Below are 15,975 nucleotides of genomic sequence, written 5' to 3'. Positions count from 1 at the left end.
TCACTGGCTGGGAGGTGGTTTTTTTACCAGACTCCACGAGCCGAAGTCATGCTCCAGTGACGACGGCGAGGGTGGAGGGAGATTGGGTTCGTGACTAGCACCCTCATTATTCTCGTCATCGGTGCGTGGAACATTGTCGTGTTGCTTGGCATCACAATGCTCTTCTTGGTGGCCAATTTTACCACACTTAAAGCATATCAAACGAAGTCCTTCATACTGGATTCTCCACACTTTCCCTTTAAACCAGAATTTAGACAGTAGGGGTTTATTGAGGTCATTCTCTACACTCAGCCGGGTGAATTGACCTCGTTGAGCTAGAGCAGTATTTTGGTCAATGCGGGTCACCTTGCCAATTTTGTTACCAGGTGTGGAATTCGTACCCAGGTGGTTAGATGTTGCATGGGTTGGTCAGTAGGGAGGAAGTTAAGAACCCACTTACGAATTGTGAGATAATTATTATCTAACATTTATGGCCCCTGTGTCAGCACATGATTATAATCATCTAAGCACGAAAATCGGCCTATGAATAATTCATGGCCAATGTCTGTGAGGGTGAGGCCACCCTTAAGTTCCCATTTCCTTTTTAGTCTTTTCATTAAGGACATGTATCCGATTTTACCATTGAACATCTTGATGATAAGCGCATGTTTCCAAGGTTGGCGGAGCCTTCTTTTTTCCTCTTTGGATAATAGTATTGCAGGGCAGCGAGGGTCGTCAATCATTCCGGCCGGAAGTTCGTCATCATTCGATAGGTCGGCATCATCTTCTGCCTGAAAGATGGGGTTAGTGATGAAACCTTGCATCTGTCCAGAGGCCACCATGTCCCTGAAAGACCGCGACAGAGATGGCATTTGAGGAGTTGGTTGTGGGACTAGTGGGGGATTGGGTTTCACAAACAATTGGTTTGTATTTTCAGTCATATCAGTGTCTTTATCAAAGATTGAGTGAGTAATTTTCCTTTTGGGTTTCTTTGTAGAACGAGAAATTTGATCATTTTCCTCAGGAGAGAGAGGGTTGAGAGTGTTTTCCATCTAGTTAATTTTTTATAAACTATAATGAGGGGTATTATAATCTAATTAAAAACCTTCAAATATAATAGTGTCTCCTCATTCTAATAGGAATGTCGTCGGTTACAAAAAAATCAATCTAATCACTAAATGGACAGATTCACTAAGTAGTGTGCACTCCTAATTAACAAATTCCAACAAAATAATGTGAAATTCCAAAAGGTATAACTTCTAAACCAAAAGTCGTATTGGACATGCCACGTATCGTTGGAAAGCTTTCTAGGTTTTGTTTTCAAATACATTGGGATTTTCAATCATCAAAGGCACATATAAAGTTATGGTCAAAAGGAGTTAATTACAATGTTGGGTACTGAACTTTCACTAAAGTTGCAAATAAAGTACCCTAATTATAAAAGTTACAAATAAGGTACTCAATCCAACTTTTGTTAACTTATACATTTAAGGTACTAAATTATCCTTGTTTTTGCTTGATGAGTTATACAAAAAACGAGGCGCAATAAATAGGGTACCGAACTTTGATGAGTAACTAATTCTTCCTATTTTAAGTAAAGCCACTATAGTTTATTTTTCCTATTTTTTCTCATCTTATGACTAATCTCTTGCAATTATTTACCGCTTATAACTGCTAGTTGTGTTATTGTATACATGTATATTTATAGTATGAAATTGGTATAGTTGATTGAGTGCTATAGAGATTTGATTATATTTTGTGGAACTCCACATCACATTCAACGATGATCATTCTTCACCTTCTTATCTTTCGGAGCAATAAGAATTGAATTAAACATCGCTAAACTCATGAGTCATGTCCAAGTCCCAAAACAATCATAGTATATGAATATCATGTAATACTCCATTACTTTACCTCAAACTTTTAATTGCTGCTATCATACTACACAATACAGCATACCAAATCAATAATTGACGAAAATTAAAAAGCAAAACCAACACACAATTAATTGATTCAACAAAAGTTTCATCATTCCATTAATCTCAAATCAGATCATCTATACACCAACTTCATTCCAAAACTAAAAACACCAAACAACAAAACTGAAATTGTGAAATCTAAGAACTAGTAAACTTAGTAACAGCCTTAGTACCCTCAGAAACAGCATGTTTAGCCAATTCACCAGGCAAAACAAGTCTAACAGCAGTCTGAATTTCACGAGAAGTAATAGTAGGTTTCTTATTATACCTAGCTAAACGAGCAGATTCTTGAGCAAGTTTCTCAAATATATCATTAATAAAACTATTCATTATACTCATAGCTTTACTCGATACTCCGATATCAGGATGAACTTGTTTCAGGACTTTGAAGATGTAGATTTTGTAGGTTTCTACGCTTTTCTTTGATCTCTTCTTCATCTTCTTATCCCCTGAAACTGCTGTTGCTGCTTCTTTGGGGAGCTTCTTTTCGGCTTTCGGCTTCTTTTCTGCGTCGGAGATTTTCTTCTCCGCTGGCTTCTTCTCTGATTTCGGCGCCATTGTTGGTTGGTGAAGTTGAGGTTTTTTGAGGAGAGAGAAAATGGCGGGATTATTTGGGTTTTGGAATTGAGGATTTTGAGTTGAAGAAAAGAGGGTGGTTGTATTTATAAGGAGAGGGTTGTGGAATGTGATTGGTGGGATTTGAGTTGCACGGATCGAGGGTTTTTGCCGTAGATCTTGAAGGGTAGATTGACGGATATGATTTGTTTATGAGGATTGTTTTAGCGGAAAGTGGCTGTTTGAATTTTGATATGAGAATTTATTTGTTAGTGGATCATTCTTATTCATAGCCCATAGGCCATAGGGTGTGAAATATTTGGATTACATTCAAAGTAATTTTTTTTAAGGAAAAGTCCGATCTATTTTAGAATCGGCAAAGTAATTGGAATTATATATCTTTTTTTTTGGATTGCATTGAATTCAGATTTATTCTAAAGTAAATATTTTTTATAGTTAATTGGAAGTGTTTGAATATTAAAAAAAAAAAATAGCCTTCATATGCATATTATGTGTGCGAAGTCGAAATATGAGTGGTAATTAGTTATTAGGCTCAGGCTATTCCCCGGATAAGAAATTTTTTTTATTTATTAATATAATACTTTATGATAATAAAACTAAATACAACTTAGTCTAGTGATCAAGACTTATATTTATTTAAAGGCTATTAGATCGATGTCTATTCTTGTAAAATGTTGAAGTAATATATCTTTATGTAATTAGGCTACAATCTTTTGCACGGAGAAAAACTTAACTAAGTTAAATTGAACTATTAAGAGTAACTGATCTGAACCGAATCGAAACTGAATTGAATAAACTGAAATTAAGTAAAAAAAAAAGGAGTCTTTATTATTTTGGAGTTTCAACTTCGATCCAAACTTGCATTTTCAAACTCATAGTTTGAACACATGATCCATAAATTATACTTTCACCTTTAGTTATTCAATTAGCTTTGGCAAGTAATATCTATACTATCCACGTAAATCCTAGCCTCCTTCTCTCCTCTTTCTCTTCTTCTTAAAAAAACCCTAATCATTTCATTCTAGCTAGTTTGGGGATGTCATGATCTTTCCGATGGTGGCAAGTCCTCAATTCTTCTTTTTTCTTCTAGTTTTACTGCTTTTATTGTTCATAATCTTCCATTTTCTCTATTTCTTTGTGAGTTTTCTACATATTTTTTGGATTCTTTCTTTCCTTGCACGGGAGTTTGAAATTTGGTTTTATTCTCTTCTCACGCGAAAGTTTAAAAATGGTATGGAAAATTGTTTCCATTGCTTGAAATTCAAGACTATCAACATCTTGGTATAGGAAATTTGGATTGTTCAACATGTTTAAATCAATAATTTTCTTCCCCAAACAATATATGAATGATAGACTTCTCCATCAATAGTTGTGTGATTCAACAAATACAAGGGACTTGTGTTGTATTACTCGGTTTGAGTCAAACTCTTATAAGTCAAACGCGTCTGTCAGAACGGAGCACCCGCTTCGTATTGTCGGGAGCGCCTGCGCCAGAACCCCAACAACTTTCTGCCTACGTGAAATTGTATGCAAAGTATGATCCAAACTATATGGAGTGTCCGTGTCGCTTTGTCTTCGCGAAAATCTCTGTTTTTCGACCCGTTTTAATGATGTAATATTTAATCCTTTAAAAGACACAAACCCCTAACTTTTAAAGGGGATGAAGGAGGGCTAGCCTCCATAAGCTTAGTTAGAGGTTTTGCTTATAGGTTTTGGAGAGAGAAGCTCTCATCTTCTAGAGAGAAAAATGAGAAAAACTTGTTGAAAAGCTTGAAATTTGAAGAATCTAAGAAGGAAACTTGAAGATTTGGAGAGTCCTTGCAACTTATATGAGAATTTCTTTCTCTCTCATATTTTTGTTGCTTTATTTACGTATTTCCATGTTATTTTCACTCTATTACTTGTTCATACTAGATTAGTGTTTGAATTTATGTTTTCAGTTGCTGTTTATTTCATTTTATAATTTATTGTGATTTATGAGTAGTTATTTTGCTTGTGAGTGAATGAAGCCATTTTATATCATTAGCCTTCGGGGTCATATTTGGGTTATTTTGGAAAATAAAATCAAATGAGCAATAGGGGTTTTATTGTTGGTTTTTGTAAATGGGCTTGAACAATGCAAATTTTTTAAGTTGAGTAGGAAATGATTTCTATTGATGTTAGGAATTTAGGAGTTTTAAATCATCAATTCTATACATCATTAAACACTATTGAAACCCAATTGTCATTTCCTAAGCCTAAAAGGAAAGCCTAGATATAAATACCTTGAACCCAATTATTTTACCCACACAAACTTTCTCTCTCCCCCCTCACATATAACGGGCGGCCCTACTCCTTAGGGGCGAGTAGAAATTCCGGGTACCTAGATACAGACCCGGACCCGGACCCGGTTCCAAAAAATGGACACAGTTGCATCCTGTTCCAATTATGGGTAGAATTTTGTCAGACGCGGTACCTGATTTGACCGGTTTCGGCTTTGGGTACCCGTTTGGAACGGGTCTGGGTCCGGATACCTGGTACTTAGAATTGGTTTTTTTCATATACTCATATAGAATTGGTAATAGGATAATAGTTGTTAAGTAAAAAGATAGTATTTTTTGGCAAATGAAGAGATATATTACCAAAAAGAGGTGATTACAAACGCTAATCACACCAGCAAGCATGCTACAAACTGCCCTAATTCAAACACATTACATAATCATGCTTCTTCTAATCTCCTCAGGACTTCTAACAACAATTCTAAATAACACATCTCGAATTACATTAGAAGTTGGAAGAACAGTATAGCAAAAATTTGACTGTTACGTTGTCTCCATACTGCATAAAAGCATTCAGTAACAGCCATAACAAAAAGCTTCCCAGTTTTCTTCCTTGCTTGCCTTTTTGCTTCTTGTATAATGTCTTGAAATTTGCTGCTCATTCTTGGAATCCTCAACCTATTACACACCCCCTGCCACACTTCATTTGCATAATTACATAAGAAGAAAAGATGATGCACTGATTCATCAAACCTCCTACACAAGCTGCATATGGTATTACAATTAACACCCCATAGGCTTAACCTATCTGTGGTAGCTAACCTGTTTTGCAACCCAAGCCATAAGATAAATTTACTCTTTGGAGCTGCTTCATTGTTACAGATTATTCTTCTCCAGTGCACCCTTTCAAACTCTCCCATCAGAAGCTTATAAGTTTTCCTTATTGAAAACTTGTTGCCAGTACTCATAGCTTGCCAACCTCCTATATTCTGCAGCCAATCCCTAGTGCCAATTATTTTCCTCAGTATCCAGGAACACTGAGTACTAATTCTTACTGTATCATATGATGCCCTCTTGATATAGTAAGCATGGACCCATTTAACCCAAAGCTTGTCCCTTTTGAATGCAATTGCCCACAGAAGCTTGACCAAAGCTGCTTTGTTCCATATTTCCATGTTAATAATATTCCAGCCCCCTGTACTCTTTGGCAGTTGAAGAGTACTCCAAGCAACAGGAGCTTTTTTTGTTTCTCCAGTTGTCCCTGTCCACATAAACCTTCTGCATACACTCTCAACAACCCTGATTATTTTCTTAGATAAGGGGAAAATGTGTGCCCAATAATTCTGCATGCAACTTAGAACAGACTTCACTAGTTGCAATCTCCCTGCATAGGACAACATTTGAGCCATCCATGTTTGGGCTCTCTGAGTAATCTTCTCCACCAGGGGTTTACTTTTAGCATAGGTCAACTTCTTAGATGATAAAGGAACTCCTAAGTATTTGAAAGGTAGTTCCCCTATTGGCATGTGAACAATTGCAGCTAAATCTTGAGTGACCTCTGCACTGACACCACTCACATACAGATTGCTTTTCTCAATACTTGCTGCTAACCCAGAAGCTTCAGAGAATTCAGTGAAAGCTTTAAACATCAAATCAATTGAGCTTACATCAGCCCTACAGAACATTAGCAGATCATCTGCAAACATAAGATGTGTGATCTTGAGTTTCTCACATTTGGGATGGTAATTAAAATTAGGATCCATTTGCAAATCATCCAAGCACCTGCTGAGGTATTCCATACTCAATGCAAAAAGGAAAGGGGAGAGAGGATCCCCTTGCCTTAGCCCCTTCTTTGCATGGAAAAGTTTAGATGGAACCCCATTTATAAGAATAGCATAGGACACAGTTCTAACACATTCCATAATCCACCTTATAAACTGTCCAGGAAAGCCCAATTCATGCATCAGCTTTTCTAAATAATCCCACTCTACAAAGTCATAAGCTTTCCTGATGTCCACTTTCATTAAGCATCTTGGAGACATATGAGCTCTAGAGTATCCCTTAATTAGCTCTGTAGCTAATAATATGTTATCTGCAATGTGCCTATCAGGGATAAAGCCTGATTGAGCCTCACAAACTACTTCACCAATCACAGCTTGAAGCCTATTTGTTAAGATTTTAGATACTATCTTATAAAGGACAGAGCAACAAGCTATAGGCCTAAAATCTTTCACCTTAACTAGCATTAGGCATCTTAGGTATAAGAGTAACTGCTGTACAATTCATAGGAAGGTGCATAAAAGAGTGTAAGAAGAATTCCTGCACTGCATCACAAATATCTTGCTTGATAATGCTCCAGCTCTCCTTGAAAAACACTGCATTCATGCCATCTGGCCCTGGGGCTTTATCATCACCAATACCTTGTAAAGCATACTCTATTTCCTCTATAGTAACTGTCCTGATCAAAGTATTCCCTGCCTAAGCTGAAAGCACCTTCCCCTTTCTCACCACATTTAGATCAATGCCAGGAAGAGTAGTAGCTTTGGTACCCAGAAGCACCTTATAAAACTTTAAAATTTCTTCTCTAATCTCCTGTGTATCTGTGATGGTATTACCAGAGTCATCTATTAACAGTTGAATTCTGTTTTTGGCATGTCTGGCTTTGGTTGCAGTGAAAAAGAATTTGGTGCTAACATCCCCCTGCTTGAGCCAGTTAATCCTAGATTTCTGTCTTAGGATTGCATCTTCAATTTTTGACCAATGTCTCAATTCAGCAAGATATTCTTTCTCTGTTATCTGAGCCTCCCTATCCATGTCAAAATTAGGAAGGCAGTGAATGTCATTAATTTGATCTCTTAACCTCTTCACCCCTTCATGAGCTTTACCATAATGGTGGGTATGAAGCTTCTTCAATTCTTTCTTCACAGCTTTTATTTTTCCCCACACCATCTGAAGCTTATAATTACCCCCTACTGATAACCAGGCCTCTTGTACTACTTTTTTAAAATCTTCATGCTCAGCCATAACATTTAGAAACTTGAAGGGTCTTCCTCCTTCTCTACTTTCTACATCCATGTCAAACATCAGAGGAGAGTGATCAGAACCCCCAGGAGCAAGGTATTGCACTACAACCTCAGCATACTCTCCCATCCACACTTGATTAACAAATGCTTTATCTATTCTGCTAACTATCCTATCTTCCCCCAGGCTGCTATTTGACCAAGAATAATACAATCCAGTACTTCTAGCTTCCAGAAGGCTTGTATTCAACAGGAATTCTTCAAAATCAATAGTCTCTGCCTCTGTAATTAGAGCTCCATTTTTCCTATCATTAGAGTGACACACATCATTGAAGTCCCCTATTACCATCATTGGTGATTGACCTGTTACATGCCCTTGCACCCCACTCCATAAACTCCTTCTATCAATTATAGAGTGCAAACCATAAACCACCACAAGTTTAATATTGTGCCTCCCACTAAGCACATTGCAGACTATAAATTGCTCCTTCACATCAATTAGCTGTAATGTAACAGTAGCATGTTGCCACCCAATCCAAATCCTCCCCCTAGGAGAGTGACTGTAATTGCAAAACCATGACCAATCTTTTCCAAAACTTTTCTGAACTTTCCCCACATTATGACACCTAACTCTAGTTTCAAGCAATGCACACACAGCAACTTTATGAGAAGATAAAAAGGTTTTAACCTCTTTTATCTTAAAGGGATCATTAATCCCTCTAACATTCCAAGCTGTGCAAATCATTATGATAAATAAGGGTTTGGTCCCTTAGCACCCCCAGCTCCAGCTGAGCTTCCATCTGGTAACTCATAGTTCACTGCAACCCTAGCCTGCTGAAAAGCCACCTGTTTGCCTTTGTCCTTCGATTTTCTTGTGACTACTTTCCATATTCCTTCCTCTCCTGGGTCCTGCCTCTGAGAATGTGCTACTGGCGTAACTACTGGAGTTACATTGTCAGGTGGAGGAGTTTTTGGTCTTTCCTCAGAGATCCCATCACTCACTTCCTCCCCAATAGCACCCTCTAAAGCATTTTCCCTGGGAGGTAGCTCATTATCAGTAATCACAACAGCCTCCTCCTGAGTGCACAACAAGAATCCGCTTTTATAGCGTCTGCCATTAGCGTCCGTTGACAAAACTAGACGGTATTTGAAATCAGCGTCCGTTTTTCAAATATTAGCGTCCGGTCAACCAGCAGACGGAAAATACCGTCCGTCCCGTGAAATCAGCGTCCGTTTTTTCGGCGGACGGTAAATTAGCGTCCGCTGGACAGACGCTAATTTACTCCAGGCGGACGCTAAATACGCGTCTACACCATCATCACACTCGACCCTCCAACCAGATTTCGACCACAACTCTAGAGAACTCCAAACCCTAACCTCAGCGTTTCTCTCTCCGACGAACCGCGGTACTATTAATTTTTCCGGCGAATCCCCTAGCCTCCACTGTCGTCGGAGTATCGTCGCCGCCGTCAAAGCCCTGCTGCCGGTTCTCTTTACTCTCTCCGCATCTCTCTCCGCCTCCACTGTCTCGATTGTAGCTCCGCCTTCAACGCGCCTTCAACGCGCTTCCCCCGCCGTCGCCGGAGCATCACCGGCGCCCTTTCGTCGCCGCCTTCACTATCTCTTCTACAATTGCTTAAGGTATGAACTTCTACCTTATTTTTGTTAATTTTGGCTTGAATTCCTTGTTGATTGGGGTTTTTGGTATATTTGATTTGGTGTTGTTGTTGTGAGTGATGATTATTGTTGTTGGTGTTTTTAATTGCATTGTTGTTGTTGATGTTGTTGGTGGTGGTGGTGTTTTTAATTGCATTGTTGTTGTTAAGTGAATTTGTTGTAGTTGTTGGTGTAAAGTAAATTTGTTGTTATTGTTGTTGTTGTTAAGTGAACTTGTGGTTGATAATTGAATCAAGAATGCACTTGCAATGCTCTCTTTGAAAGAGAGCAACAAACACAAACAAGTTGTTAAAATATGACTTCATACCCACTCCTAAGTCCTAAACTTACCTCAAATCAAAAAGCCAAAGTTACATTAGTGCATCATATTTATGACTTTTAGTCTTTTACTAAAGAAACAATAAATTTTGTAATAGAACTCCATAACAAAAGTAATGGAGTATTACTACTAAAGTTCAAAGAAGTTTTTTTGCCCTGCCCCACACTTACCTCCACCCCGTCTCTCTCAAATTCCTCCCAATACTATTCTATGTTCCAATATGGACGTTAGCAAATACAACAAATTAAAATTGATGGGATCATATCACATCAAGGGAATAAAGTTAAATTTGATAATAAATGGGAAAAGAAAGATGGAGAGATGGGATCACTGATCCATTACATACACATCTGTCACAAAGTAATGTGTTTAATCATAAGTAATGGTCCATACTATATGGGGCTAGAATTTACTGTATTTACCGATTAATATTAATTATTAAATGGAATTTGGTTTGCATGATTGCAATGTTTTGCTGATTACAAATTATGTTTAGTAATTCTTATTATTCATAAATTGTCTAATATTTGTCTACTACATATCGTACGTACTTCTATTAACAAGTAATGAATATAGTGAATTGATACTTTATAGTTGTATGTAGAGTTTTAAATTATGAAAAGGAAGGAACGTAGCTGGATGTATAACAGACTTGATGGACGTGCCCTTAGAACTGAGTTTGTGAAAGGGTTGATAAGTTCATTGAGTTTTGTTTACAACATCCACATTTAAATGACGGTGACAAGATAAAATGTCCATGCATGAGGTGTAATAACTTGCGTTACTTGGATGTGGACACGGTCAAAGTACATTTGTACAGTAAGGGTTTTAAACCGAATTACTTTGACTGGTTATGTCATGGTGAACGTGCTACGGGGTCCTCCTCATCTTTCGCTCAGTCAAATCCGTATGTGGATATGGTTGTGGATGCTTTAGGGAATACTGAAGATCATGCCTGCTTGCCGGTTCAAACTCAGTTGAAGAAGAACCGAATGGTGAAGCAAAGAAGTTTTTCGACCTTCTCAAGGCGGCAGAGAATCCCTTGTATGAAGGGAGCAAGATGTCCGTGTTGGAGATGGCTTCTAGAATCATAAGTTTGAAGTGTGAGTATAACCTACCACACAGGTGTGTTGATGGGTTTCTTAGTTTATTGAATGAGGTGATACCCCAGAACAACAACATGGGAAGAACTTTCTACGACACAAAGAAAGTTCTAAAGGGTTTGGAGCTTCCTCATGAGAGGATACATGCATGTCCTAAAGGTTGTATGTTGTTTTGGAAAGGTGATGCTCACTTAGATAAGTGTAGTGTATGCGGTAATGATCGGATAAAGAAAACTTCAAGGCAAGCTTATTCCTGCAAAAGTGTTAATCTATTTCCAATCACACGAGGTTGCAGAGGTTTTGCAACTAAGAACATCTCTCAGGAAATGACATGGCATGCCGACAATCCTCGAATGCAAGGTACCTTAGCACATCCAAGTGACAGTGAAGCATGGAAACACTTTGATAGAACCTTTCCCGATTCGCCGCGAGGCTCGAAATGTTAGACTCGGGCTGTGCACCGACGGATTTTCTCCATATGGTAAGTTCGGAGGGCAATATTCATGCTGGCCAGTTATCCTCACACCATACAATTTGCCTCCATCCATGTGCATGAAGAAACCATTCATGTTTCTTTCTTTGCTCGTTCCGAGGCCTAAAAATCCCAAAGGAAACTTGGATGTGTTTATGCAACCTCTAGTTGAAGAGTTGAAGCAGTTGTGGCATATTGGGGCTATGACCTATGATGTTTCAAGGAAGCAAAATTTCAACCTTCGAGCAGCGCTGCTTTGGACAATTAGTGACTTTCCTGCGTATGGTATGTTGTCCGGATGGTCTACTGCTGGAAAGAAGGCATTCCTTATTGCATGGATAAAAGCAAGGCATTCTGGCTTGAACATGGGGGTAAAGTGACATGGTTCGATTGTCATCGACAATTTCTTCATTCTGACCACCCATTTCGAAGGAATAAGACTGCTTTTTGTAAGAATAGGTTGAGAATGGCGTAGCTCCTCACATAATGTCTGGAGAGGAACTGTGGCAGTGCGTGAAGGACTTACCTAAAGCAACTGATGGTCCCGAGGCGCTGAACCGATTGAAGAAGGATAAAAAAGGTTGGTTGAAACAGAATATTTTGTGGGAGCTTCCATATTGGAAAGATTTGATTATCCGTCACAACTTAGATGTCATGCATGTTGAGAAGAATTTTTTCGACCAACTCATTAACACTGTGATGGATGTGAAGGGTCAAACTTCAGACACCCTTAGTGCAAGAAAGGATATGGCACGTGTTTGCAAACGTCGGGAACTGGAGCTTGTTGATGAGGTGTGGGGAATTTGGCAAGCCTAAAGCACCTTACACACTCGAAAGGCTCAGAAAAAGGTATTTTGTGAGTGGGTACGTGACTTGAAGTTTCCAGATGGCTTTGCATCGAACTTGAGTAGATGCGTTGATCTTAATTATAGTAAATTGCAAGGATTGAAGAGCCATGACTGTCATGTATTCATGGAGAGGTTGTTGCCGGTTGGTCTAAAAGAATTGCTTCCTTTGCATGTTTGGAAGGCGATAACCGAAATAAGTCAATTCTTTCGAGACTTGTGTGCGTCCACAATCAAAGTCAGTGAGATGAAGCGCTTAGAGAACAACATCGCTGAGATCTTATGCAAGTTGGAAAAAATCTTTCCTCCATCATTTTTTAATTCAATGGAGCACTTGCCGGTTCACTTGCCTTATGAAGCAAAAGTTGGTGGCCCCGTCCAGTATAGGTGGATGTACCCTTTCGAAAGGTAACTGAATTTGTTTTAAGTGTCATACAATACTGAATTATACATAAAGTGTAATCCTACCTTATGACAGGTTGCTTAACCACTTAAAACGTAAAGTGGGAAACAAAGCACGTGTTGAAGGTTCAATATGCAATGCCTACCTAACTGAGGAGATAGGGAACTTCTGCTCCAACTACTTTCAACCCGGGGTTGACACAAAATCAAGGGACTTAGGAAGAAATGTCAATCCTGATGTCGCTAGCACACATGGTCTTGGTGTCCCCGAGTTGTTCAGGGAAGACTGCGGTCGACCGGGAACAGATGGTCGTTTGCGATGGTTGCAAGACAAGGAGTACGATCGAGCACATCTTTACGTACTTGCAAACAGTGGCATCTTAAGTGATTATGAAAGGTAATTTGGTGAGAAGTTGTAGACCCATTGAGTTACATTCTACTTGTCCTTTGCCTAACGTGTGTGACATTACTTACTCAAGGCGATTCGAGGATTATATTGTCAATTCAAGACCGAACATTGCTAAGGATGATGTGTGGAGCAAATGCGAAGCCGAGTTCCCTAGTTGGTTCAAGACAAATGTGAGTTTCATACATTATTTGTTATAACCATTGAGATATATTCATGTACTAACTTAGTCCCTAAAATCAGGTACTTCATTCCATGACAAGTGACGATGTCACTCGAGCTCTTGCTATGGGTCCTTCCAGACAAGTGAGAATGTGGAATCAGTTTTTTGTGAATGGATATAACTTTCATACGCAGGAATATGGCAAGAACAGTCAACTATGAATTATGGTGTATGTGTACAAGCTGCTGATAGAGCTGATTACTTTGGCATTTTGGAGGAGGTTATCGAACTGGTGTACCATGGTAATTTGGCTGTTTATAAGACAATTTTGTTCAAGTGCAGTTGGATGGACTCGGACAAGGGTATGAACATTCATGAACAGTACAAACTTGTGGAAGTCAATCACACCAAGAGATACCCAAAATATGATCCGTTTGTATTGTCGTACCAAGTTAGCCAAGTATATTACGCGCCGTATCCCAGTCTTAGGAGGGATAAAGTGCAATGGTGGGCTGTGTTTAAAACGAAGGCAAGGTCCGAAGTTGATGCCCCGGTTGATTTGGATGTTCTTCAGGAGGAAAGAACTGATACCACTGCAGTTCTTTGTGCTCCAGATGAGATACCAGATTATGATGCTGGTGACGATAACAATAATGAAGAGATCATGGAATTTGAGGCGCCGAATGAACAAGGAGAACCAAGTGAACATGAAAGCAGTGACGAGACTGGTGACTTGGCTGACGATGATGATGACGAGGATGATTTGTTTGATGACGTTTAGTGTATTTTGTTACCTTATGTAGTTTGCTTTTGTTGTAAGACAATATTTTTGTCATTTTATCGCTTTGTCGTATTCTATGTGTAAGACATATTATTTATTTCTATTATATGTGTTTTAGTTAATATGTTTTTAATTTGAACCTTTTTCAAAATTGATTAATTATGTGATTTTCAATATTTAGTACTACAGTTTTGTAATTTGTTTATGGTTAATTTCATTGTTTATTGATTATAATATGTGAATAATTTCAAGCTTTTGTAGATGTCATCAGGTGCCGGATCTGGAGGTGGTCCTCGTGATGGGGGTAGTGGCAGAGAGGGGCCTGAGCCTCAACCTGAGCGTGATGGCGAGTTGGAGAGCGACAAGAAAAAGGAGTTGGACCCAAATGGACTTTGGTAAGCTATATTATATATGAGCGTACTATTTTATTACTTTTAATAGATTTTATTGGTGTTGTTCACTGGGTTTTGATTGCTTTTTATCAGGTTTGAAGACAATGGAGTCATTCGCGAGATGACTAAATGCTTCAAGCAACATTTCCATCATCCATGGAGGAACTGGTCGCAGGTTGATGACGACACAAAAAACCAATGGTTCTATCTTTTCAAGGTGAAATCGTATTTATTAAGTTTATAATATGTAAACTAACCCGTTGTGATTGGTGTTCTTATATATGTAAACTAACCCGTTGTGATTGGTTTCTTATATACATGTAGAGCACATATAAATGGAGGGAGGAGCTTCACTCCCAAGTGAGGTCTACATTCGACAGAAAAATGGCAAAAAGATTGAAAGATAATCACCACTCGATAGTAAAGAAGAAGGGTGGTGTATGTCCGACATGGTTGTCTCTGAGCGTTCACGAGCAGATGATGAAGAACGCTCAAGACAAGGAGTTCAAAGCACGATCTCAGAAGGCTAGCAAGAACCGGCGAGGAGGTGACTTGACCAACAACGTACCTCCTTCTCATTGCCTGGGCTCCATTTCCTCAGCAGAGCGCGCCAAGAGATTGGTAAGTGTAACTTGTTTTGAATATATGTAATCCATAAACTTTATTTAATTAATGTGTTTGAACGTGTAGGCCGCACAACGTGGAGGGGTGCTGCCTTCCGCTGTGGACTTGTTCATGGACACACATATGAGGGATGAGTCTGGAAAGAAGGTCCGATCAATGACAAAGTCCAACAAATTCAAGGTAATTGAAATAATATAGGATCATACATTTTCATATAGATAGGATTATAGGAACATGAAACCCAAAAAAAGCTCGAAATGGCTTATTTCTCTATTTTCAATGGCTAAGTGTTTAAACTTGTTAGAATCATAAACCAAGTAATAGAAAGCTTAAATGAGTATTATAGACTTGCATGAGCATTAAACTTGAAATAGGCATAGAGGTAGGATTATAGGAACATGAAACCCAAAAAAGGCTCGAAATGGCTTATTTCTCTCATTTTCAATGGCTAAGTGTTTAAACTTGTTTAGAATCATAAACCAAGTAATAGAAAGCTTAAATGAGTATTATGACTTGCATGAGACTTAAAACTTGAAATAGGCATAGAGTAGGATTATAGGAACATGAAACCCAAAAAAGGCTCAAAATGGCTTAGTTTCTCTCATTTTCAATGGCTAAGTGTTTAAACTTGTTTAGAATCATAAACCAAGTAATAGAAAGTTAAATGAGTATTATAGGACTTGCATGAGTCATTAAACTTGAAATAGCATAGAGGTAGATTATAGGAACATGAAACCCAAAAAAGGCTCGAAATGGCTTATTTCTCTCATTTTCAATGGCTAAGTGTTTAAACTTGTTAGAATCATAAACCAAGTAATAGAAACTTAAATGAGTATTTTAGGACTTGCATGAGTTCAAAAACTTGAAATAAGGCATAGAGGTAGGATTATAGGAACATGAAACCCAAAAAAGGGCTCGAAATGGCTTATTTCTCTCATTTTCAATGGCTAAGTGTTTAAACTTGTTTAGAATCATACAA

At 38.4% G+C, this 15,975-nt stretch overlaps 2 protein-coding genes across 2 annotated transcripts; both read right to left on the bottom strand.

The window, feature by feature from the left end:
- Window positions 1-1,987: 1,987 nt before the first annotated feature.
- LOC104898597 (probable histone H2B.1) lies at window positions 1,988-2,604 on the bottom strand. The gene has a single exon (XM_010685694.4). It carries the CDS (start codon window positions 2,514-2,516, stop codon window positions 2,097-2,099), a length of 420 nt encoding a protein of 139 aa, XP_010683996.1. The 5' UTR covers window positions 2,517-2,604; the 3' UTR covers window positions 1,988-2,096.
- A 4,666-nt stretch (window positions 2,605-7,270) lies between these two features.
- LOC104898633 (uncharacterized) lies at window positions 7,271-8,557 on the bottom strand. Its single transcript, XM_010685728.1, has one exon. The coding sequence runs from the start codon at window positions 8,555-8,557 to the stop codon at window positions 7,271-7,273; it is 1,287 nt and encodes a 428-aa protein (XP_010684030.1).
- Window positions 8,558-15,975: the final 7,418 nt, after the last annotated feature.

Source organism: Beta vulgaris, chromosome 7 (genome assembly GCF_026745355.1).
Source record: "Beta vulgaris subsp. vulgaris cultivar EL10 chromosome 7, EL10.2, whole genome shotgun sequence".
NCBI classification, from domain to species: domain Eukaryota; kingdom Viridiplantae; phylum Streptophyta; class Magnoliopsida; order Caryophyllales; family Amaranthaceae; genus Beta; species Beta vulgaris.
The sequence above is the reverse complement of the archived record's forward strand: the minus strand, read 5'-3'. Positions and strand labels throughout refer to the sequence as shown.

Excerpts from the sequence above, each read along its gene's own strand:
- LOC104898597 (XM_010685694.4), bottom strand. The coding sequence starts at position 2,516 with ATGGCGCCGAAATCAGAGAAGAAGCCAGCGGAGAAGAAAATCTCCGAC.
- LOC104898633 (XM_010685728.1), bottom strand. The coding sequence starts at position 8,557 with ATGATTTGCACAGCTTGGAATGTTAGAGGGATTAATGATCCCTTTAAG.